The sequence below is a fragment of the Pelobates fuscus genome, chromosome 3 (genome assembly GCF_036172605.1).
Source record: "Pelobates fuscus isolate aPelFus1 chromosome 3, aPelFus1.pri, whole genome shotgun sequence".
Lineage (NCBI taxonomy): Eukaryota > Metazoa > Chordata > Amphibia > Anura > Pelobatidae > Pelobates > Pelobates fuscus.
In genome coordinates, this window is record NC_086319.1 from 227,176,380 (window position 1) to 227,203,283 (window position 26,904).

The window sequence follows — 26,904 nt, forward strand, 5'->3', positions numbered from 1 at the left end:
AGGCTAGTACATCAGGAGACGTGGAGGAGGCCATAGGAGGGTAACAACCCAGCAGCAGGACCGCTACCTCCGCCTTTGTGCAAGGAGGAACAGGAGGAGCACTGCCAGAGTCCTGTAAAATGACCTCCAGAAGGCCAAATATGTGCATATGTCTGCTCAAACAGTCAGAAACAGACTCCATGAGGGTGGTATGAGGGCCCGACGTCCACAGATGGGAGTTGTGCTTACAGCCCAACACCGTGCAGGACGTTTGGCATTTGCCAGAGAACACCAAGATTGTCAAATTCTCCACTGGCGCCCTGTGCTCTTCACAGATGAAAGCAGGTTCATACTGAGCACATGTGACAGATGTGACAGAGTCTGGAGACGCCGTGGAGAACGTTCTGCTGCCTGCAACATCCTCCAGCATGACCGGTTTGGCAGTGGGTCAGTAATGGTGTGAGTGGCATGTCTTTGGGGGGCCGCACAGCCCTCCATGTGCTCGCCAGAGGTAGCCTGACTGCCATTAGGTACCGAGATGAGATCCTCAGACCCCTTGTGAGACCATATGCTGGTGCAGTTGGCCCTGGGTTCCTCCTAATGCTAAACCTCATATGGCTGGAGTGTGTCAGCAGTTCCTGCAAGATGAAGGCATTGATGCTATGGACTGGCATGCCCGTTCCCCAGACTTGAATCTAATTGAGCACATCTGGGACATCATGTTTTGCTCCATCCACCAACGTCACATTGCACCACAGACTGTCCAGGAGTTGGCAGATGCTTTAGTCCAGGTCTGGGAGGAGATCCCTCAGGAGACCATCCGCCACATCATCAGAAGCATGCAAAGGCATTGTAGGGAGGTCATACAGGCATGTGGAGGCCATACACACTCATTTTGACTCGTTTTAAGGACATTACATCAAAGTTGGATCAGCCTGTAGTGTGTTTTTCCACTTTAATTTTGAGTTTGACTTCAAATGTAATTTCCATTTTTGTGTGATTTTGTTGTCAGCACATTCAACTATGTAAAGAACAAAGTATTTCAGAAGAATATTTAATTCATTTAGATCTAGGATATGTTATTTTTGTGTTCCCTTTTTTTATTTTTTTGAGCAGTGTATATTTACAGCTATATGTGTAAAACAAATAGAAAGCATAAGATGATGCTTCTCAGTTTCTAAGTGTATTGATAAAGTTATTTTAGCAAAACAATTAATGCAAATATTGTTTGCAGAGCTTTCAGCTGTTTTTAAAAATGCACTGTGATCCAAGAAACTCTACTGTATTGTTTGCCATACATATTATCTTATCTTTCTGTGCTGTGTCTTGTACTTTGATTTCTAATGACCGGCAGATTTTCCTTTTCCCTTTATCAGTATGTTATACAGTAATGATTGTATTGCCAGCCCATGCAGGAAAATTACTATAAAAGAAACTGCAGCTTAAGTCTCAAGCCTGTTTGTCAGTAAGGACTTATACAAGGCACTATGTGCTGTAAGGCAATAATTTGGCTGTCTGTTGCATCGGTCATCGGAGGATTGCTAGCAATATTAGGTGGAATTCTTATACCCCTGGGAGATAAAATCGTTGGTGATAAAGTCAGCAAGGTACAGTGACTCTTAAATAATATTCATTTATTTTAATTATTCATTTTGTGCTAGTAATTTTGTTTGTACTATAGGATATTATAGAGCCATCCTTTACCTTCTACAATATCTTACTTTTAAGGCAATACAAAACTAACAGTTGGTATCAACACATATAAGAGAATGCTTGGAATGTTCAAAACTGTTTTCCCCTTTTTAGCATAAAATATACAAATATGTCCCTGCATACACACTCTGGTGTCATGGACATACTCGAATGAATAAAAAAAAAAAAAAGCACAAGCAGTTAAAGGGACAGTATAGTCACCAGAACAACTACAGCTTAATGTAAGTAAATTACCTTTTTAACATGACAGGTAAGGAGGGCCGGAGACCTAAACGGCTGTTTTAATCATATCGTGCCAGAATTACACATTTGTATTACTGAGTTTTCCTTTAAGGTGGCTTATAGTTTTTAACACCTGGTTTGTAATTCAAGATGCTAAATTTGGAGCCCTGCAGTGCATATACATACTGCCATGTTGCACAAATACACATTTGTGCAGCATACTACTCTATTTCAAAAAACAAAAACGAAAAACATGTATTTAAATATACTCTGCATTCACATATTCATGACACAACACACAGACATACATACACCAGGCACTTACACCAGGGCTCACAGTGACAATACACACAGAAACATACATCCCTTTACATGTACATACAATCAAATACGAGGTACATCTACACCAGCATATATCAGTCTCCAGGTACTAATTTTGCCCGGGGGCCCAGGCAACTGTTAGTCCGTCCCTGATATTACTAAAATATGAGGAGGTGAATTAAGGATAACTGTTATTAAAAGATTCATTAAGCATTATCCAAGTTTTAACCCTAAACCTAACTTCGGGATCCTGGAGACATTCGTAAGCTTCACAATGACACATTTTTGCTGTCTTCAACATTATGTATTATCAGAATAACAGGCAGATCATTTAATATATAAATAGGCATATATCATATTACAATACAGGTCTCATTTTACAACTATTCAGTTTAGTGTACCACTGTATACTGTGAGTTACATCCGGTAAACCACAGTGATGCATCATACTATGAACTGTGGGTTCCTAAATCTAGATGCAGCACTGGTATAGTAAAGATCCATAATATGTCTAGCTAGCATCACCTTTTAACCCCGATTTAACCCCCTCCTGGTTGAACTAGGTTTACTAAATTTTTACAGATGCTTCTACGTGTTGGCAACCTGTCCCAATATTTTAACTTCCTCTTACGCCTTCATTAGAGAGGAACAAGCTGCTAGAGAAATGGAACCCAATGTGAGCATAGCTACAGCCTCTGGGGGTAACCTGACATTAGAAGGGCTATTCACTAAAATTAGAATTGCCAGAAATTAAAAATGAATTTCAAATGTCAGATGCAAATATTCTGAATCTGAAAGTTGAAATATACAATGCATTATATTTCCAAAGTTGTCTTATGCATTCAAAGATATGTTATTTATTTTTTCGTAACAGGAAGCAGTAATTGAAGATGGAACCATTGCCTATGAAAACTGGGTTGTAACAGGAAGTCCAGTCTACAGATATTTTTGGGTATATGAGGTTTTAAATCCTGATAAGGTATTGCAAGCAGAAGTACCACAACTAAGACAAAGAGGTCCATATGTTTATCTGTAAGTAAACATTTGTTAGAGAAGCAAACTCAACCATTGCAAATTGTGTTTACAGGTTAACCTTTTCATTGCTAAGTTCCAGCCATGTTAACTGTACATTATTCTGATTTCTATAAATGTCAAATACATGTAAATATTGTCTAATGGCATGCTAATTTCTAAAACTAAGATACCAAAAAGCATATTCTTAAAATCTTGAATATTAGTGATACTTGTTTACTATTTTTGAAGCATCTATTACAGAGTATGTTATTTTAAACATATACCCTGCTTACAGTACTGGATTATGGGTCTATTGGTCCTAGTGCAGATGATTATGAATATTATATTATATTATATTATAGACAGAAAATGCTAAACTGGCCATACCTCACAAGTGCCTTGTTTCTGGTGGAGAATGTGCTGGAGGGATACTTGTAAGCAGTAACAGCTGGTGAAGTTTAAAGACTGTGCGGTACTGCCCCACCGACTTGTTGTGCTCTATGCACTGAACCAACTTGGAATATTGAAACATCATATTAAGATAATACTAATAAAAGGAACAAACCCACCAATAAAATGATACACATATTTAGTTGATAACAGTATAACAGAGGGACCCTTGACTTCCAGTGTTGCTGCCCAGCTCACTCCCTCACATACTTTTAGCACTGTACCCATTTTTGTTTTTAAGGTTATATTTTAAGCCTACACATACCATATGCCAATCTCTCCTATCCATCTATCAACCCAGTCTTTCTGTCCATCTTACAAGCCCTGGAATTGTTATCTCCTCTCTTTCATGAGTCCTAAACTTTGAATCATCTCTCCTTAGGGCTCAATTTTCCTCTCCTCTCTTCCCCTTCTTACTAATAGGCAGAAGCTGCCCCCAGTGTACAGTCAGGGATGAAGAAAAAGGTGGGTACAGTGAGTGTAGGGGATATGCCACACTGCCACATGATGACAGGAGAATTTTGGGTTGTTAGAGAGAGAGAAGCAGCTAGAGCATTTGCACAATGCATAAAGTCAGCTTTAAGTTGATTATTTTATAGCCACCTAGTGCATATACGTTTTGCTCCCCTGTGTCTCTCCCAATCCTTACCCATTCTCCAATCCCTCTGCACAAAATGTTAGAGCACGGGCAAGTGAGGAGTAGTAAATAAAAAAACAATTCCATTTATGAAAACCAAAGGGGAAAATCTTGACTAGGGAATCTTGATAAAGTCTTTATCAACTAATATAGCCCTCTTTGTTCTGTTAAATTATCATTATTAGCAACAGTTTATTTAGACAGATAATTTCATATTATTGTTGGTGAAGCCTCTAAAATACAAACATGTTATTGCCCTCCCCAGCCCTCACCCATTGGCTGCAGATGGGGGGGGGGGGGTGTATGGAAAAAAAAGAAATAGGTGTATGTGCGATGGTTCAGTCACCCAAATGTGGGTGCCTTCCACAACCCCCTAGTGGCTACAGGTCCCAATGCCCTTAGTCATACTGTAATTAACCCCTTAAGGACACAACGTCTGGAATAAAAGGGAATCATGATGGAATATTTCCATCATGTGTCCTTAAGGGGTTAAAAATCACTACATACAGAGGGACCCTTGACTTCCAGTGTTGCTGCCCAGCTCACTCCCTCACATACTTATATTAGTAAAGGTTAGCAATAAATCTGTCTGCTGGCTGCTCTTTGTTTAGTAGACATGCTCCCACCTGCAGCATGGAGGCAGAAGGGAGTTTTTTAAGACTATATTTTAATACAGGGGTTTGCAAAATCAGGACATCCTTAAAGGATCACTATAGTGTCATAGTGTTCCTATGGACTTTCTGCACGTTGAATGCGAATTTCGCATCCAACATCGCAGATGCGCCTCTAGCGACTGTCAGGGAGACAGCCACTAGAGGTTGGATTAACCCTGCAATGTAAACATAGCAGTTTCTCTGAAACTGCTATGTTTACATGTGAAGGGTTAAAACCTGAGGTACCTGGCACCCAGACCACTTCATTGAGCTGAAGTGGTCTGGGTGACTGTAGTGTCCCTTTAAATATGGTGAAAAAAATGTCTGGGTTTTGCAGTCCAAATGACTATGTACTGCACTGCACCAAATGGTTTGGCCTTATTTGGTATAGGACCATTTAGACTTTAATGCTAAAATAGATGATTTGGAAAAATACTCCAACTCCGTTATTACTTGGCTATCTAGATATGAATATTGCAATTTACTTTTCAGTATATCACAATTCACGTTTTAGTGATTAAACCCTATTGTGCAGGGTTGTTTATATTATTTCAGTAAGACTTTCCGCTTAACATATGCTGCACTCATAAGTGCCTGCCATCCGATCAGACATGTCCTGTAAGAAGTTCTCTTCATACTCCCTTCTCATTTCTAAAAAAGTATAGGTGTTTGATGTCGCATGTTCTTGTTTTGTTGCAACGTTCTCAAACCATGGAAATAGGGAATGTTGTCATTACTGTACAAATATGTAACAGCTGTGTGAATATCAACAATGGGCTAATTGTATTTGTGCTCCTAGAGTTAAATTGTATAATTAATATACACTCTGCAAATAGGATATCACAATAAGGTTAATCACCTTACATAGAATAGATACAGTGACATGTTTAATCACTTTGTGGTTGATCATTTTTAGTATGGTTTTAGTTTTTTTCAGTTTGTATTTTATTGAGTTTTGCACACCCAAAATACAACTTTATCGTGGTATTAGAGTAGTAAGGTAATAAGGCGATGAATCAACAACATCATATATGAGTCAACACATTATGACATCTGTAAGTGCAATATGGGGTATAGCATATTGGAGGGACCTGTGGTTACAGGCATCTTGGGTAAGTGTAAGCTGTTCCTGAGTTAATGTATTATTGGTGTATTATTCTGCACTTGGTATCCTTAAAGGACCACTCTAGTGCCAGGAAAGCATACTCGTTTTCCTGGCACTAGAGTGCCCTGAGGGTGCCCCCACCCTCAGGGACCCCCTCCCGCCCGGCTCTGGAAAGGGGAAAGGGGTAAAAACTTACCTTTTTCCAGCGCTGGGCGGAGAGATCTCCTTCTGCTCTCCTCCTCCGATCCTCCTCTTCTCCTCCCCGTCGGCTGAATGCGCACGCGCGGCAAGAGCTGCGCGCGCATTCAGCCGGTCACATAGGAAAGCATTCATAATGCTTTCCTATGGACGCTGGCGTGCTCTCACTGTGAAAATCACAGTGAGAAGCACGCAAGCGCCTCTAGCGGCTGTCAATGAGACAGCCACTAGAGGACATAGGGGGAAGGCTTAACCCATTCATAAACATAGCAGTTTCTCTGAAACTGCTATGTTTATGAAAAAATGGGTTAACCCTAGAAGGACCTGGCACCCAGACCACCTCATTAAGCTGAAGTGGTCTGGGTGCCTAGAGTGGTCCTTTAAGTGGTAAAGAAATTGTAAAGAAAAGGGCTATAACTGATGACGTAAACTAATCACGAAAGAGAAGGGGGCATAACACAAAGCCTGCAGCTGTTGGTCCAAGGGTATTTAGGTCCTACAGAGCCGCGGCTAACACATTAACTACTTCTGAGCAAGCAGCCTAGTGCACCTGTTGGTGAGTGCCGCATGTTGTGGGCTTATGGGTTTATATAGTGTGGGGTGTTAGATGTCTGGCTGCTTTTTCCAGGTGGCATCTGGAGTGGGGAAGGGAGCCAGCAACGTGTGAGTACTGGTGTAGAGTGTGGACTTTTTAGATGGCTATGTGGTGCTGGGGGTTATCAGGTAGGCTTCTTTTTTGGCTTTGCCGCTGCAGGTCCCCTACTGAGCGACTGCTAGGCTCTATCTTCCTCGCAGCTGGTCTGGGTAGCGTCTCTGGTGGACAGATTCAGTTGCTGGAGGAACGGGGCTCGGTCCTCTGCCGAGGCGAGGGTGAGTGACTGGTCTCCCTTCAGAACTTGCAATGAGCCGTCAGTCCCCCATCTGTAGCGGATCGTTGCCTCTCAGAGCTGTTTTGCTATCGGTGCTAGTTGTCTCTGCCTCATCAGTGCAGCAAACGGGATGTCCCCGTAGATTGTCACATTATGCCCCTCAAATTTTACAGTATTGAGTTCCCTGGAGTGTGACAGTAGCACCGTTCGCACTGTTACATCCCTTGTTACGACTATGGTGTCCCTGGGTGTGTCGTCTGGAGCTGCCGCTGCCTTCCGAACTCGGAATGCGGTAAGTAGTATGCTTCGGTCCTTGCCACCTTTAATGTCAATATTGCCCATCATTCTCTTTGTATATGGCAGTAGGTCGTCCTCTCCAATTGCTTCTGGGATGCCTCTGAGGCGGACATTTCGCTTCCTGTCTTGCTTCCAGTGCCGTGACGGTTCTGGTGAGACTTTGGGCCTGTTGTGAGGTTATGTATGTAGTCTTGGGTAACTTGCAGAGTGTGGTCCCTAGTTTCCTCTCTGCCTTCTACTTCCTTGATTCATGTCTGGAGAGCCCCTATATCCTTTTGGATTTCTTTAATGTCTGCTTTCCAGACCTCCCTCATCTCCTGCAGTAGGTCCCTGATGTCTCTCTTGGTCACCGGAGATGAGTCTTCCTCCAACTCTGAATCTTGGTAGTCCTCCGCTTGGGCTGAGGTGAGGCTCTCTCTATCATCCTAAGAGTCCCCTGAGGCCTCTTCTTCGCTGCGAGCCTCGGGCACCATTTTGGTTGGTGTCGGCATTGTAGGCCTCTCGAATAGAGCCTGATGTCGGCTTGTTTGTATGCCTCTGGTGGGTGGAATTTTTTATTTTTTTACCCCATTGTAGTCTCTGGGGTGGGAGCATGCTTTTGGCTCCTGTTTTGGAATCTGGTCACCCGCTTTGGTGTTATTTGTTCTATTTTCCGGACGGAGCTCCACATTCAGGCGTCTGGACTGTTTGCTGGTCAGCCCCGCCCCCAGTATGGTTTTTCTAATGCATTATGTTACAGTAAAATGCTGCACATGGACAACAGGCAACATTGTCCAAGATGTATGCTAATGTAAATAATTTGGAGGGATGGCTGCACAATTATTAATACCTCCCAAATCTTTTACAAAAAGGCAAACTCTGTTTTTCATCATAAAGGAATGTAAAAATTTGCCTTTTAAATCCAACTTACAATCCCATTGGCTGGAAAGTCAGTTTTCACGCTATAGAGTAACATATTTTTTTTTTTTATTCTGGGGGGCTCTGGTAAGTGATCCTCTGCTGAGATCTGCCTTGCCATACTACAAAAGGGTGGAGTGCAGGCATACAATTGTGAAGAAGGAGTAGAGATAAAGAGACACGCAAGGGTGCATGGGGAAGGGGACAGTGACACAAAAGAGGGACTGGGGAAGGGGACACAGAGACACACAGAAGAACTGGGGAAGGGGACACATACACACAGAAGAACAGGCGAAGAGGACACATCACATAGCAGGATTGGGAAAGAGGACACAGACACACAGAGTAATTGGGGAGGGGGACACACACAGAAGAATTGGGAAGAGGACACAGACACACAGAGGAATTGGGGAAGGGGACACAGACACACAGAGGAATTGGGAAAGGGGACACACAAAGAGGAATTGGGAAAGGGGACACACATAGAATAAATGGGGAAGGGGACACAGAGTTATACAGAGGGGCTGGAAAATGGAACAGTGACACACGCAGAGGTGTTGGGAAGGGGGAACAGAGACACCCATCCTCAATTTAATTCTGAGTGTCCAAAATGAAATTATTATATATCTGGAAAATAGGAAATGAGAGAACTTAGTTTTGTAATGATTGTACTCTTTTTTTTCTTTTGCTATCTTGTAATAACGAAAAAATTGATTTATTAAAAAATGAAAGGGAAAAAGTTAATGAGCTATTGACCACCCACTCACCCATTTCACTCTGACAAGAACAAAGCTTCCTACACATCCAGTCTGTAACAGTCGTCTAAAACATAAAAAAAACAGTGCCATTGCAGCAAGAGTCATTTAATTTGAAAAAAAAGTTTTTAAAAAAAATAAAAATAAATAAAATGATGGGACGGGTTGAATCTCTTGTATCAATGACCTTGGTTAGGAAAGAAAAAAAACTTATATCTTTGTTATTGAACTACACTCCCCAGGCTTCCCCCATTTGTCACACAGATAGGTGTGAGTAAACACACAGGATCACTACTGGTCTATCTTCCTCAGTAGCTGAAATAAAAATGTCTACAAAACTCAGCTTGGAAGTATAGTTTTATTGCTCCTCCTTTTTTCAATTCTATTAGTCACTACTTTTACTGTTAATAAAATCAACATTTAGTGACTTTAAAAAAAAAAAAAAAAAAACCTTTTTATTGGACAGGGGATCAAGCCCACATGTTTGGACAAACCTTTTATCCATCATGGGAAACTAAGCTACTTATTTGCACACACCCAAAAAATCTTTTCCATTCCATCCCTCTTTTTTCTGGTGCCAGGAGCAACACTTTGAGTCAGGAACTAGACCAAATATGTTTGGTTCTCTGAGATTTTGCCACATGGTGATTCAGAAATCAGAATTGTCTTATTGGCCTGAATTCTGCAGAATTGCAGTTTGGCACAAAACGAATCTCTAAGTCAAGTTCTAAGCACACTACAGGGCTCTATGTAGGCTGTAAAAGCAACTAAAGTACACTTGATTTTACAGATAATTAGGATTATACATTGGTTTGGGATTATTATTATTTTAACATCTTCATAATATTTTGGGAAGCATCCCAACAAATGCCATTGGGTTCATTTATGCATTTGATTATTTTAATTAATTTATTTTTTACTTCATCTTTTGGGACAGACATGGTAATATTTCATGTCCTCTAAAACCCTCCCAAACATCATTATTATTCCTGTAATCGGCTGAGCAAATACATGAAAAATAAAATTGTGTACATTTATATTAATTCAAATTTAAACATTTTACTCCACTGCAGTCTACCTTTTTAAAGTTTTTTTTATCTGATATCAATTTACTAGTTATACAGCCTATTTTTCAAATTATTCTTATTTTTCATTGAAATAATTAAGAGCTTGGCAATATTAGTGAAACATTTATTAAAATTAAAAGTTCAGTAATTGCAGAAATTCAGACACTAAATTAAAACATTTAAGCTTAGTCTTAATGCAAATATTTTATACTCTTAAGATCAGCTGAGGTGATGAATAAGTGGCTGATCGAATCAAATCAGTCTTCATATCTGATTGGAAAATGTATAATAATAATTCTGTGACGCAGTTGAAGTGTTCATATCTACTATAAAACTGATAAAGGTCCATTGCTTCAATGGCCATAAATGTTCCTTGGAGCGCTCTAGTTTTTAACCTCTGTATATTTTAATCTTCTTTATCTAAACTATGCTTAAGCTATTTAAATTTAAGGGATTGCCAGCCAACATGTGTTCCATTCCATGTCAGCCGCATATTCAGGCACTGACTCCGTTATGGTGCCAGTTGGTGCTCCCCATTATACAGCGTATTTGTGCTCTTATCTGTTACTAGTTGCTTGGTGTTGGGCATCTATTTTGACAACTAACTTCTAATCGCCTCCCACATTTTCCCCATCATTTTGCTGGAACTTAAGTCTCTGAAGCATATGTGATGAATAATCTAATTATTTAATTATGTAATTTGTATTAATTGTTCTAAAATGAATGTCACGTAATTTAATTGTATTGCCTATTAAATATGTGCATTCCACTTTGGGTGTCAGCTTGACAAATACCCTGTGTGGGTCGAAACTTTGTTCCGATAAATTTGCCTTGCTGAGCTTAGGAGTGCCTGGACTTTTCTTCTTTATTTGGATCTAAGCTTGTGGAGATTGTGCTAGCCCCTGGTCTGGTTTCACCCAACTTTAGCTCAATTAATTGATTGCAGTTACTACAAATCTGGTTGATAGATTCTTTGTTGCAGTGAGCATCTTTCCATACTGACACTTAACTGCAAAGGGCCATGCCAGTGTTATACTCTTGAGCTTGCTCAGAGTGTATAAATGCTTTCACAAGACATACAGTATACCAACTTTTGCAATGTGTGAGAAGATGCTTGTCTCCCACAAGGATGCTGATGTTGTTGAAAATTGACAAAACTTGAAAAAAAGTCTTCCACCGTCATGTTTTATAGATTCCCACAGACATTGCAAGCATTGCTTAGGCTTTCACCACAAGACAAAATATGTCTTATTATATATTTTGTTTGGATGGAAATTTCAGTAAAATTCTATCACAATCTGAATATGAATACATCATAAAGACTGTATCTATATAACATTTTCAACAGTGGCAGAGTAGTAACAGACCTACTTTCGATATGTTTTATATTGCCAGTGATTTTTCTTTTATTGAAAGTCATGCATAATATGCTCAGCTGTGAATTAGAAACTTTATCTTATTGTGACATGTGCTTGACTGCTGCAAATGTCTGAAACAGCTGAACTGGAAAAAATATTTCAGATCCATTATGCTTTCAGTAATTCTTAAAGGAACACTATAGTGTTAGGAATAAAAAACATTGTGTTCCCAACGCACTAGTGCCCTGCTTGCTGTTAAGGCTTGCTTCTGCTCTCCTTCCATAGCAACCACAGCGCATGCACTGGAACATAGGAAAAGTGAGTCAATTTGTGTTTTACATTGAACACACCATGTATCTTTGTGATATATGGTGTATGCAATGTATATGTGAGCGATTTCAGTTAAGTTAAATTATTCAAAGCAGGTTCACTTTAAATGTTCATATCATTTATTACTTGACTGAGCCTTTTGCAAAGCCACATTGGTCTTAAATTACTTATTTTATATATGTTTTCAAATGGTATGTATTGAGAAATTTACTTTTGTAGAATTTGTTTAGATATTTCCTTTAACTTCTTTGCTTTTGCCAATAAATAGTTCCTGCCAGTTGATTTGAAATTAGTCTTTTTAAAATGAAACATTTTGTAAAACACATCTAATTTCTTTTTTATAGTTAATCTCAAATGATATCATGTTATGGACACTATTTCCCAAGTGCTCCCTAACTTGAATGTTTGAAAATAGGTCCACATTATTAGTTATGGCAGGATCAAATCAAGCATCTGTTGTAGTTGGTGCTAATCCTGTATCCCTTAACTGTACTGCTAGTTCATCTGGCCCAATCAATGTCTGGATAATTAAAATCTCTAATGATGAACTAATTACTTACTAATTATGAATCTGGTATTCAAACATGCTGTTTCAAGTCATAATTTAGAAATAGTTTGCCAAATTAAGTAGATGTTAAGTAATAAAGCAACACAAAAAAGTTAAAGGCAGAGAGGAACTACATAAAATACATATAAAAATGACTTTCCATGTTCAGTAGAGCCATGTATGAGGATGTGTCTCTAGTTTTGTCAACACTTTATTTAAGAGACTAGCATTTTAAAATATTAAAGGACCACTCTAGTGCCAGGAAAACATACCCCACCCTCAGGGTCCCCCTCCCGCCCGGCTCTGGAAAGGGGAAAAGGGGTAAAACTTACCTTTTTCCAGCGCTGGGCGGGGAGATCTCTGCCTCCGATCCTCCTCCATTCCGCCCCGTCGGCTGAATGCGCACGCGCGGCAAGAGCTGCGCGCGCATTCAGCCGGTCGCATAGGAAAGCATTTACAATGCTTTCCTATGGACGCTTGCGTGCTCTCACTGTGATTTTCACAGTGAGAATCACGCAAGTGCCTCTAGCGGCTGTCAATGAGACAGCCACTAGAGGGTTTGGGGGAAGGCTTAACCCATTAATAAACATAGTTTCTCTGAAACTGCTATGTTTATAAATAAATGGGTTAACCCTAGCTGGACCTGGCACCCAGACCACTTCATTAAGCTGAAGTGGTCTGGGTGCCTAGAGTGGTCCTTTAAGAGAGAATACTTTGTAAAGTAACCGAAACCAGAGATTATGTGTGAGGTTTAACTACGAATGTGAGGCACAAATATGCTATGGGCTTCTATACCTTACAGATAAAGTGCAATGTTTTTTTTTTTGTTTTAACAGGGAGCTTTACTTTAATATGAACATTTACAAATAAAGCTGACTAATATAGACATATATTTAATTTCTTTCATAGGACGCGACATTTACCTAAATTAAATGTGACGCAGCATCACAACGGCACTGTAACTTTTTGGCAACCAAACGAAGCCATCTTTCAAGAAGACAAATCAAATGGCTCAGAACATGACATATTTACCGTGTTAAACCTGGCTGTTGCTGTAAGTTAATCACATACAAATTATTGCAAATGTATTCCAATTATTTGGCAAATGTGCAATACAGCTACATTTAAATACGTTAATCACAAGTTAATTATATTGAAAAACAAAAACTATTTAAAGTATGTCATTTTAAGTTTTGGATCTATATAAATTGTATATGTATATACATTGGTGTGTGTTCTAAGCGCTAAACAAAAAGTTATGTAGTCAGCAATACATTGAATAGATCCTCATTAAGTAATGATGCTTTCTGAAAACATACCAACCTGTTCCTAGGTCTAAATCCACAAGCACTGAGGATAGGTTGTAGTAGGTATGGTGCTTAGTATGATTTGTTAATGTTGCAGTGCAACGTTATCTGCAGGAGTAGCAAAAGAAGGCTCTTGGGCTGCAGCACTGAAATGAACACAAACAACAACATTTATATGTATTAAATGCATAAAAAATATATTGGTGTTTTCTAAGTCACGAAACATAGCACTAGAAACTAGAAAAAGTGCAGAGACGAGCTACAAAATTGATAAAAGAAATTGAGCATTTTAGTGACGAAGAAAGGTAAGTTTGGAAAAACGGCGCCTCAGATAACATTATACAAATATATTCAGGGCCCATACAAACCATTATCTGGAAATCTCTTCATAAGCAGGGCTATACATAGGACCACGAGGTCACGCTATTAGGCTGGAAGAAAGGAGATTTAATCTAAGGCAAAGTAAAGGTTTTCTTTCAGTAAGAACTATAAGGATATGGAATTCTCTGCCTATCCTAGAGTCCATATAGATGTTTAAACTGCAATTGGATAAATACTTGCAAAAACATAACATACAGGGATATAATTTTTAATTAGTGGGGTAATAGCTGCTTGATCCAAGGAGATATCTGACTGCTATTTTGGGGTCAAGAAGGAATATTTTCCTAGTTTGTTGCAAAATTGGAAGCACTTCAGACTGGGTTTTTTGCCTTCTTTTGGATCAACAGCAAAAACATATGTGAGGAAGGCTGAACTTGATGGACGCAAGTCTCTTTTCAGCTATGTATCTATGTAATTAGCTGAAGTGGTCTGGGTGCCTACAGTGTCCCTTTAAGATAGTTCTCAAATCACTAAAATGCACCCTACATTGAATTGGCACCTACATTTTTCATTCCTTGTTACTTACATATCTGGTATTGGGAAGAATATTATGAGGATTTCAACCAAGTGAAAGAAATGAATTGTATGTTTCTTACATGTTATCACTATGGAACTGAGATTTGCAGTCTGTCACGCTGTCCTACAAAGGAGAGCCAGTGATTGGCTTTATTTGCACCCAGATTGTGATGCCAAATGTTATTGACACGTGACTTTTTTGTTATAAGAGCACAGCCACATACACTTGCATTATTATAATCTGTTCAACCACGTGGACCAGCAATATATAATTTTGCGTAGAAGAATGAAATAATAAGAGTAGACACATTATAATTTGCAGTTAACATCTATGATTAAGATCTACTTAAACATTTTTTCATTAGTGACCATAATTTTTTTTCATTTTTTTTTCTTTTAGGCTGCACCGGACATGTTTTCAAGTCTTCTGCCGTTAGTGAATGGTTTTATTAAGCGTTCTAATTCCTCATTGTTCCAGAACAGAAGTGTCAGAGAAATACTGTGGGGCTACAGAGATCCATTTTTGGAACAAATACCAAATGCTCTTTTACCAGATAAAACAACAGGATTATTTTACCCAGTATGTACTATTTTTATGTATTATAACCATGGATACAATTCATAATGCTGATTTTCAATAATATAATATTACAAACAATTCAGCAAACAAACATATGAATACATTTTGTTAGTATGGAAAAATTGTACTAGGCAAATCTGATTGATACTGATGCAATATGTCTACTTCAAAAAGCCATGCATCATAATTGCTAGACTATAATGGAGCTGCATTAAAAGCCTGTTCCATCATCATATCAATATTTATAGTGATGAGTGTCATTACATCCCTTATAAAAACAACAGTATCTGCTGCACTCATTATGTGAGCTATAGCAATCTATTGCCTCCAGTAGAAGTACTTAGGTTTAGGGTTATGGGCGCTTAAACATAGAGAAAAGTCTGAGTTGGGGAGTCTCTAAGTTGGGGGTGCTTAGCCTTAATGAAGACATCCTGGGTATCTTACCCAACCCTAAATCCCTCTTGCCTTAAACACCTGATAACCCTAAGCTCCTCTAACGTTAAAGACCCCATCTTATGCAAACCTCCCTCCTAAACCTAACCTCAACCTTAACCCTTAATCTTAACCAAGTGGAATCATTATAAATAGATTACTGATGTCACTGCACTGTGGATGGTAATTTATGTAGCATATTACATTAAAGAGAAACTGAGTAAGAAAAGGAGCAAGCATGCAAATAATATAATTGGAGGTAAAATGGTTTTGTACATATTAGACGCCAGTTTTGCTAATATTCTAAATAGTATGGAAATGTATTATACAAAGGTAGAAAGGCTCAGTCTTCTGTGTAACCCTCCCATTTGGGGCTGAGTGTAGCTATTTACATATTGATATTGAAAAGCACAATTTGGACTATTTTGTTTGGTCTCTATGTAATTTTAATCCAGCCCACTGAGTTTTTGTATAAACAAGATCCGGCGCTCTCACTCATCCACTAAACAACTTTAAAGCTTACAGATTTTATTAGTTTTTAAAAAAAAAAAAACACCTATTCTAGGCACAAATAAAGGGTTTAGTATATGATCATACATTGCATAAGCCTGCCACAACGTCAATGTGCCCCATTTTTGGCAGGTCCTACTCTAACAACCTAATGTCCGCTGTTATGAGATTACCCCCCCTTACGAAGGGAAAAAATTCCACCTGGGATGCTCTGCAGTACAAGGTTACATAGGGCCCTTGTATTATTATTATTATTATTATTATTACTATTGGTATTTATATAGCACCAGCTTATTCCGCAGAGCTTTACAATAAAAGGGCGGCAACAGCATTCACCACAGATTGTATGGGGGCAGTATGGCTTCTAGGGAGACCAATTAGGAGAGAATAACAGTAATCAATGTGCGAGATTACTAGAGCATGAACAAGCTCCTTGGCAGCATCTTGCATAAGAAAGGGGCATATGCGGGCAATGTTTTTTAAGTTGGAATCAACAGGTTTTAGCAACAGACTAGACATGAGGCGCAAAGGTGAGGCCAGGATCTAAAGTGACACCAAGATAGCGAGCTTGAAAGGATGGGGTGAGGCAGGTACCGTCAACCTGCAGGAAGAGTGAAGGAGGAGGATCAGTGTTATAAGGAGGAAAAAAAACAAAAAATTCTGTTTTAGAGAGATTGAGTTTCAGAAAGCAGGAGGACATCCAATCAGAGATAGAAGAAAGGCAATTGGTGACACGTTGTAGGACAGCAGGGAGAGGTCAGGGGAGGAGAGATATATCTGGGTGTCGTTAGCGTACAGATGGTAGTGGAATCCAAATGAATTAATTAGTATGGAGAAGTGGCCTTTGGATTTGGCTATGATTAGATTATTTGTAACTTTAATAAGAGCTGTCTCAGTAGAATGGAGGGGGCGAAAGTCAGAATGAAGAGGATTGAGGAGGGAATTGGAATTTAGGAAGTGAGTCATACGAGTAAAGACAAGTCTTTATAGAAGCTTTGAGGAAAAAGGAAGCAGGGATATAGGACGATAGTTGGAAGTGGAAGACAGGTCTAGGGATGGCTTTTTTAGGATGGGTATGACAGTAGCATGCTTAAGGGGAGCAGGGACAACACCAGATGAAAGAGCAGTTTAGGATGTGTGTTAAGGATGGTACAAGACAAAGGGTGAGAGCTCTGATTAGGTGGGAAGATCAAGCGGTGGTGGGACGAGAGGAAAGGAGAGAAGAAGCGCAGCCACCTCCTGTTCAGTAGCTGGAGGTAAGATATTTGGAGGGTAGCGATGGTATGGTCCAAGTGAGGTTGAGATGAAGGGGGGAGAATTCATTCCTTAACTGTTTAATCTTGTCAGTAAAGTAACATGCACAGCTATCAGCTGAAAGATTAGTTTGTGGGGTGGCCACAGCAGGGCGAAGAAGAGAGTTAAAAGTATTAAAGAGATGCCAAGGATTGTGGGAGCATGCACTAATGAGAAAAGAAAAGTAGGACTGTTTAACCAGAATGAGGGATGCACTGTACGACGCACCTGTCATAGGGAGGGGTGCAAAACCAAGGAGTTGGCCAAAAGGATATATATAGAGTCACAGCCCCTAGTGCTCCTATTACAACTGGGACTACTACTGCCTTTACTTTCTACATCCTTTCTAGTTCTTCTTTGAGTCCTTGCTATTTGTTCTTCTCATATTCCTTCTTCCTGATGGTATAGTGCTACTACACCGGAAGACCCAAAGAGAGAGGATATATAGTGAGAAAGGATGTGAAAATTAAAGGCAACAGTAGTCCCTGTTGTGGGCTCCTATCATAATATACACTGAACAAAATTATAAAGGCAACACTTGTTTTTGCCCCTATTTTTCATGAGCTGAACTCAAAGATCTAAGATCTAAGACTTTGTATAAGACTTTATCACACAGCACAATGCCAGAGATGTCGCAAGTCTTGAGGCAGCGTGCAATTGGCATGCTGACTGCAGGAATGTCCACCAGAGCTTTTGCCCGTGAATTGAATGTTAATTTCTCTACCATAAGCAGTCTCCAAAGGCGTTTCAGAGAATTTGGCAGTACATCCAACCAGCCTCACAACCACGTGTAACCACACAAGTCCAGGACCTCCACATCCAGCATCTTCACCTCCAAGATCGTCTGAGACCAGCCACCTGGACAGCTGCTGCAATAATCGGTTTGCATAACCAAATAATTTCCGCACAAACTGTTGGAAACCATCTCAGGGAAGCTCATCTACATGCGCGTTGTCCTCATAGGGGTCTCGACCAGACTGTAGTTCTTCATCGTAACCGACTTGAGTGGGTAAATGCTCACATTCGATGCCGTCTGGCACTTTGGACAGGTGTTCTCTTCACAGGGCAGATGGCAGACAGCGTGTATGGCATCGTGTGGGTGAGCGGTTTGCTGATATCAACATTGTGGATCGAGTGGCCCATGGTGGTGGTGGAGTTATGGTATGGGTAGGAAACGAACACAGGTGCATTTTATTGATGGCATTTTTAATGCACAGCGGTACCAGGATGAGATCCTGAGGCCCATTGTTGTGCCATTCATCCGCAACCATCACCTCATGTTGCAGCAGGATAATGCACGGCCCCATGTTGCAAGGATCTGTACACAATTCCTGGAAGCTGAAACCATCCCAGCTCTTGGTTGGCCAGCATACTCACCGGGCATGTCACCCATTGAGCATGTTTGAGATGCTCTGGATCGGCATATATGACAGCGTGTTCCAGGTCCTGCCAATATCCAGCAACTTCACACAGCCATTGAAGAGGAGTGAGCCAACATTCCACAGGCCACAATCAGCAAGCTGATCAACTTTATGCAAAGGAGATGCGTTGCACTGCATGAGGCAAATGGTGGTCACACCAGATACTGACTGTTTTTTGACCTCCCCTGACCCCCCCCCCCAATAGAGTAAAACTGCACATTTTAGAGTGGGCTTTTATTGTGGCCAGCCTAAGGCACACCGGTGCAATAATCATGCTGTCTAAGCAGCATCTTGAAAAGTCACACCTGTGAGGTGGATGGATTATCTCGGCAAAGGAGAAGTGCTCACTAACACAGATTTAGACAGATTTGTGAACCATTTTTTGAGAGAAATAGGCCTTTTGTCTGCATAGTAAAAGTCTTAGATCTTTAAGTTCAGCTCATGAAAAATGGGGGCAAAAACAAAAGTGTTGCGTTTATAATTTTGTTCAGTATATATATATATATATATATATATATATATATATATAGAGAGAGAGAGAGAGAGAGAGAGAGAGAGAAAGAGAGTGAGCAGGCTGGCCGGGTCTTGGGTCATAAACAACAGAAACAGTTCTTTCTTCCAATATGAGGAAAGCCTTATTTAGTAAGCAGGCCCCAATTGAGCCACACCAAAACTTGAAAACCAAAATAAACACCTACTCCACATTGGAGACTAACTAACATAGAGTACACTTTCTATGCTATTGGGCAGCTAAGCTGACCCCAGTAGTTTAACAAATAAAAATAAAGGCATGTAAAATACCTTTTTGTTCCCACACAGTTCCAGCAGTCTTTTTGACTCACAGTCTCTCTGTCTCCGCCCCAGCTTTTCACAAGAGAGACTGAATTCCCTCTGAATAGGGTTTATGTAGCTCCCTAATTGATGTACTAGAGCAACCTGATTTTTAACCCCTCTAGTCAGGGAACACTGAAAGTGCCAGGGCTGCGACTCCAAAGTGGGGGGAGTGGCTTCAACAGTTTCCAGGTGAAACATCTGAGATTACTGTCCAGAAAAGTGTAGTGCAAGGAACAACTAAGATATTGCTCAAACACCTCAGACTCCTGGGCCTGTGGTAGAGGACTCAAGAATGAGGAATAAGTATATACCACCCATTTATATATAAATAGTTATACTGTACATCAGCCCCAATCAGAGCCAGCCCATCCATAGGTTGGACTGGGGCAATGGCTTCCTCAGGCCGCCTCTGCTGAATATATGTGCAGAAGAGGAAGCTCTCTAAACCTTGGGGCAGACTAATCAGTTGGGTCCTCGGTCAGTGTTCGAGGACCCGACACAAGGAGGGGGCCCCTCCATCAGTCTGCCGGGGGAGAGCCTCCAGTCTGCAGCTCTGCCGAGTGCAGAACTGCAGACCATGTGATAGAGGGCTCACAAGCTCCTGCGGGTTATCATGGCCACCCGCTACTGTCTCCCTCAAGTTCTGCTCCACAACTGTCACCCTCACATCCTGCCCACATACTGTCATTCTCACATCCTACCCCAACACAGTAATTTTAAAAGAACAAAAACTACCACAACAAGAGGACATCATCTTAAATTAGAGGGGCAAAGGTTTAAAAATATCAGGAATTACTTTACTGAGAGGATAGTGGATGCATGGACTAGCCTTCCAGCTGAAGTGGTAGAGGTTAACACAGTGAAAGAGTTTAAGCATGCGTGGGATAGGCATAAGGCTATCCTAGCTATAATATAAGGCCAGGGACTAATGAAAGTATTTAGAAAATTGGGCAGACTAGACGGGCCGAATGGTTCTTATCTGCCATCACATTCTATGTTTCTATGTTTCTATACTGTCATCCTTACATCCTGCCCCCATACTGTCAACCTCACATCCTGCTACCCACCACTGTCACCTTTACATCCTGCCACTCCACCACTGTCACCCTCACATCCTGCTACTCACCACTGTCACCCACATCCTGCGCCCCACACTGTCACCCTCACATCCTGCCCCCATACGGTCATCCTCACATCATGCTCCCCACACACTGCCTCACTATACTGTCACTTTCCTACACACTGTCCCGCCATTCCAACCTTCCACTGGACCACCAGGGAATAAAGCACTGCAAAAGAAAAAGTTATTTAATGGTGGGAAGCCTGCCTCCACCTCACAGCCAGTCACCCCCTTCACCATGCTCCCCACACTGTCACCTTCACATCCTGCCCCTCACCCTGACACTGTCATCTACATACCCTGCCCCCCATCACCATTACACTTTTACCCTGCATACCCGTCCACACTCACCCCACTGTCACCCTGACACTGTCACCCTCACACCCTGCCCCCCACTGTCACTCTGTCACTGTCACCCTCACACCCTGCTCCCCCCCACTGGCTCACTGTCACTGTCACCCTGACACTGTCACCCTCACACCCTGCCCCCCACTGTCACCCTGACTCTGTCACTGTCCCCCTCACACCCTGCCTTCACTGTCACCCTCACACCATGCCCCCCACTGTCACCCTCACATCCTGCCACCCACCACTGTCACCCTCACATCCTGCCCCCATACTGTCAACCTCACTTCCTGCAACCCACCACTGTCACCCTTACATCCTGCCCCCTACACTGTCACCCTCACATCCTGCCCCCATACTGTCATCCTCACATCATGCTCCCCACCCCCACACTGCCATTGTCACCCTTACATCCTGCCTTTCACCATTGTAACTCTCACACCATTGTCACTCTCACTACACACACACTGCCCCCAGTATACACACAGACAATATATTCAATACACACACTGCATACAATACACACTACATCCATGACAATATTACATACGCAGCATCCACAACACACAGACGCAGCATCCACGACGCACAGCTGCAGTATCTACTAAACAAGCACACACTGCCTCCAGTATACACACATACATTATATTTAATACACACACTGCATACAATACACACTACATCCATGACACAGCATCCACGACACACAGACACAGCATCCACGACACACCCACCCTGCATCCAATGAACACACACACACTGCATTCACTACACACTGAATATGATATACACACACTGCATCCACTACACAGACATTGCATTCACTACACACAATGCATAACATAATGGATGTTGGCGTGCTTTTGGTGCAAGGCGGGGGAGGGCAGCATTTCATTCTTGGACCCAGGCAGCACAATGTCTTGGGCCGGCCCTGGCTGCAATACATACAATAAAATGCCACGTCAAAGCAAGCTGAAGCTGAAAGCAGCAAGGTGAATTGTTCGTGTACAACTCACCTAAGACGTTTTGCCTTGACGTGGCAGGTGAGCTTACACTTAAATGGCCATTGAAGTGATACTAAAAACCTCCAGTTATTTGAATGTGCATTAGGATTTGGGATATTGCGCAAGTAACTATATTCTTTGGTTTCTTTAATCTCTACATCTGTTAGTGTTTCACTATATTATTACCAATACATTACACAACATCCAGGAATAAACAGGAATTTAGATTATTTTTAAATTTAATGATATTTGCTGAAATTTATTTTCCTCTATCTTACAGTACAATGGAACCACAGACGGTAGCTATAATGTGTATAATGGCAAAGATGGTATCAGCCAGGTTGCATTAATTAACAGATACAAGGGAGAAAGGTAAATGTTAAAATGCATTAAAATATACTGTGTTTTGTTCTTAAGTTATTATTTTACATTGCACTACATGTTTATCGTGCATGTGTTATTTTAATTATCCACTAACAATTTGGTACTTCGTAAACAATATTGACCAAGATTTCATACTAACATAACCTGACAATATTTATAACAACGTTTAATGTTTAAAGTATTACATAGTTACATAGTTACATAGCTGGAAAGAGACTTGCGTCCATCAAGTTCAGCCTTCCTCACATATGCTTTTGCTGTTGATCCAAAAGAAGGCAAAAAACTCAGTCTGAAGCGCTTCCAATTTTGCAACAAACTAGGAAAAAATTCCTTCTTGACCCCAAAATAGCAGTCAGATGTCTCCTTGGATATTAATTTTCTTAGGTATGTTCAGGATGTCATTTTTGTCTACTTTAACACACTCGTGTTTCTGTTTAATTATTGTCCAATCAATACTTTCAGAATTGGTATAACAACAACAACAACAACAAAGTATTTAACCAGGAAATGTACATTCAGATTACTCTGGTTTCCAAGTACATCCTGGGGATGTTACCTTAGCCCAACATCCAGGGGTTGTTACTATGATGTAATGCTTTGTATATTTACATTATATATATTTACATAATTTAACTTTAATCAGCAGAAAATAAGACATTTAGCCTCATTTATTCAAACTTGAAAAAATATTCCTTTGGAACTTCTGAAGGACTGTCCAACATCAAGTTTTATTTAATACGGAAGCCCAGAGAGGCCGTTTATTTGTAATACTGGGCTTCTGTAGTTAATTCCAATAGTGTGCCATTTATTTTTGCATACAATTGTTTGTGTTATTTTTTACCAGTGGCATTGTTAGGGAGATGATAGAGCCACCAATATTTGCAATGAACGTCCAAGATCAATAATGTGTGATAATAAACAAATCACCTGACAAACCATCACTTAGTTTTGAATTATTACAGCATGCCTCCCAACAGATTTCACTTTGAGCGCTGCACATAGCTCAACAGTCAGTCAAAGGCCACTAATAGTGTGCCCAGCTATCAGAGGGGACCCACGGGATCCAATGATACCTGTGGTTCCTTGGTACCCTACTCTGCTGGTATTTTTTATTGCATGCTAGTCTGCCATGAACAGGTGATAAAGCCCTGCACTACATGATGGCATAGCCAGTTATATAGTCATTAACAGGTTGTTTAGGCATTCACAGCACTCGTCAGCATTACCACTTAGTATCTTTCACTTCATGCACCCTGATTCCTCTCCTGCAGTTGTCATAAAAAAACAAAAAACTAAAAGAAACACTAAGCATTCAGTGAATACTATTTTAGCAACCTACTGATCTACCCCTACCCTTACTTTTTGTGTCACTTTAGCCCACTCCCTCTAGCATGTAAGCTCATTAGGCTGGGCCCTCAACCCTCTCTGTTTCTGTATGTCCAACTCGCCTGGTTACAAATACTTGTCTGTTAGTGCACCCATTGTTTAATGCTGCAGAATGTGTTGACAATTTATAAATATTAATAATAATAATAATATTTTTTATAACAAAATATTCAGAAATCATAAATGAATGTTTGTTTGTTTTATTACCTTGGAACAATTACTTACAGCCATTTTTCAATTTTGTTAGAACACTCTCATACTGGAAAGATGACTATTGTGATATGCTTAATGGTTCAGGTAAGTTCTAGCTTATGTGTCTGACAATTCATATATAGGATTACACATATTATGACATATTCATATATGAATCAATTATATGATTAATGATTATCATTGTGAAGGCATATCTAGTTTTTACACCACATAAATCATAGGGATAGAAAAACAAATATTTTCTGTAATTCATATGATAACTGTGAAGTTGTGTTCAGCAACTGCCCTCAAGGTGAGTGGCCAACTACGAGAAGAAGATAAGCAATTTTCTTTCCCACTGTCACCTTTCTACATGTTTATAAAGGAAGTAATTAAACAGCAAGTCGAGATAAACTGTATTTTTGATGTCCAGTTTGCTACTCATTCGCTTTACGGAAGCAGCAATCAGCTGCCCATTATTTTAGAATGCTTATTGTGATCTTCTTTTATTTTTTTTCCTTTTATATTTATTGGTACAGATGCCGCTTCATTCCCACCATCGGTTGATAAAAATAAACTGTTATACTTCTTTTCTTCAGAGATCTGCAGGTAACTTTTTTATTTCTATTCAATACACCTAACATATGGGCTGTTGGCAATTTTTTTGTAATAACAGACTCCATATTCTTTATTTGTTTTTTAATTTTAGTTCTTGGATTTCATTTGTCATTGACAAAACCAAAAAACCTTTCCAAATTAACATAAGTGTCGGACCAAATAATTATCAGGTCATCTATAAACTTTTTTTTTATAAAAACGGATACTACGCCTGAATGGATTTAAACATCCAAAGCCCGGGACTTCACTCACCATCCCATATATAAGTTGGCATAGGATGGTGCAAATTGTGCACCCATCAAAGTCCCACATCTTTGGATGTTATTAACTCCATAAAAAATGAAAGTGTGTTCCAAAGGGTACTGTACTATAAACACATTAAAATTCTTAAGATCAGTAGAATATAGACATATATTAGTGTATAAGTCAAGATGACAGCTAATGGTCGAAAGACCGTTATAATGGCGTATTGAGAAATATAAATAGACAATATCCAGTCTCAATAACATTAGTGGGATGACATTTAACCTCATATACATAAAAATCTATATTTAAAGACAGCTTCACTATAGGATCCTCAGCCAACAGGTGGTATAATTTTGTTGTAGAATTTCAGTAAATGGGGAACAAAATAATTAATGGGTCATAAGGTACCAAATTATGAGCTAAGTCTTTATCTATAACATCCTCCTTTTTTGAAACATACATTTCTGGAATAAATTAAATATTGAAAAAATGTATACTTATTTGATTTGCTGTTTTATTATATATTTGGCTTATTTACACACCCCATATTTTAAATAAATGTTATGTTAATATTTTTCTTTATCAAAAAGTGCTTGGTAGGGATGGGTTTAATGAACACAAACAAAATCTGATGTATATGTCAGGTGTCTATAGGCACCAAATTCAACCTCCCTACCCCCCCAATATAATTAAAGGCAGATAAAAATAGTTAAATTAATTCATTACATTTTGAGTGACGGAAGTTTAAGGAGTTTAGACATCACTCAATGCTGACCCTGCTATAACTGCAAGGGATTTCCTGTCCAGAAAAACACAGACAATGGAGGATTTAGGACAGCACTGAATTTTACACCTTTTATAACTGTAACTGAAGCTCTACTATCAAGTATAGTAAGCTGACTGTGTTACAAAGGACACCGGCCAAGTCTTCTGGAGCTTGTCACTCGCCAGCAGCCCACTTACCCTCCAAAAATGCTCATGTTAGGTGCTGAAACAGGCGCCATCTACATGACATGTTCCAGTAGGCATGTGCTTACTCTGCCTTATGGGTAATCCAGCCCTAGTCACACAAGTATGATGAACAATGCATCAAGTAAGTCTTTACAGTTAAAAGACAGGCCATTTTCTTTTGCAGATCTATATATGGGGTTTTTGAAAAGGAATATATCTTAAAGGGAATTAAACTCTATCGGTTTGTAGTGCCAAGTTCAGCACTTGCATCTCCAGTTGAAAACCCAGACAATCATTGTTATTGCACAGAGATAGAACTTTCAAGAAATTGCACTGCAGCGGGTGTGTTAGATCTAAGAAGTTGCCAGGATGGTAAGTTATCTAAGAAACAAAAAATAAAATCCACACAGCAGCACGGAGTCATTGATTAATGTGATTTACATCAAATTAACTATTTATGTTATCAAGCAGGCATGCATAAAACAGAACTGTTACTCAAGTATAATTATGCAGGGATGAGTTTTTCGCATTCATATAAATAGAAGATACAATTTGCAGTATTAAACTTATGTAGACCAATGGTGAATTGGTGAGAAATTGTTACATACATTTTTTTTTAATTGTTAGTATTTATACAGCATTAACATAATCTGCAGTGCTGTACAATTAAAGAAAGGGGTGAGGAAATAACTGCTAGTTATGATTACTAGCCTGTAGAACAACACATTTGTCTGCCAGGAGCCACTAGTCACTGATATAGTCAGTGGCGTACATACCAGGGTCGCAGGGGTCGCGGCTGCGACCGGGCCCGGCCCACCAGGGGGCCCGGCCGCCCCTGCGACCCGGTATGTACCCACAGGGCCAGCCTCTTCTGTTGGGGGCCCAGGAGCCGGCCACCTCCGGGCCCCCCGAGGCTGGCCCTGCTGTCACCCGGCTAGCGGGCGCGCGAGGGAGCACTGTCCCCTGGGTGCT

General features: G+C 40.2%; 1 protein-coding gene across 1 annotated transcript in view; it reads left to right on the plus strand.

Moving 5' to 3' along the window:
• The first annotated feature begins 1,404 nt into the window (after positions 1 to 1,404).
• Positions 1,405 to 26,904, plus strand: part of CD36 (CD36 molecule (CD36 blood group)) — a 36,142-nt gene continuing 10,642 nt past the window's right edge. The window contains exons 1-8 of the mRNA XM_063445442.1: positions 1,405 to 1,586; positions 3,110 to 3,267; positions 13,322 to 13,466; positions 15,017 to 15,196; positions 22,436 to 22,527; positions 24,173 to 24,222; positions 24,657 to 24,726; positions 26,117 to 26,304. Coding sequence (XP_063301512.1) covers positions 1,467 to 1,586; positions 3,110 to 3,267; positions 13,322 to 13,466; positions 15,017 to 15,196; positions 22,436 to 22,527; positions 24,173 to 24,222; positions 24,657 to 24,726; positions 26,117 to 26,304 — 1,003 coding nt within the window. The 5' untranslated portion in view covers positions 1,405 to 1,466. The remainder of the gene's footprint in view (positions 1,587 to 3,109; positions 3,268 to 13,321; positions 13,467 to 15,016; positions 15,197 to 22,435; positions 22,528 to 24,172; positions 24,223 to 24,656; positions 24,727 to 26,116; positions 26,305 to 26,904) is intronic.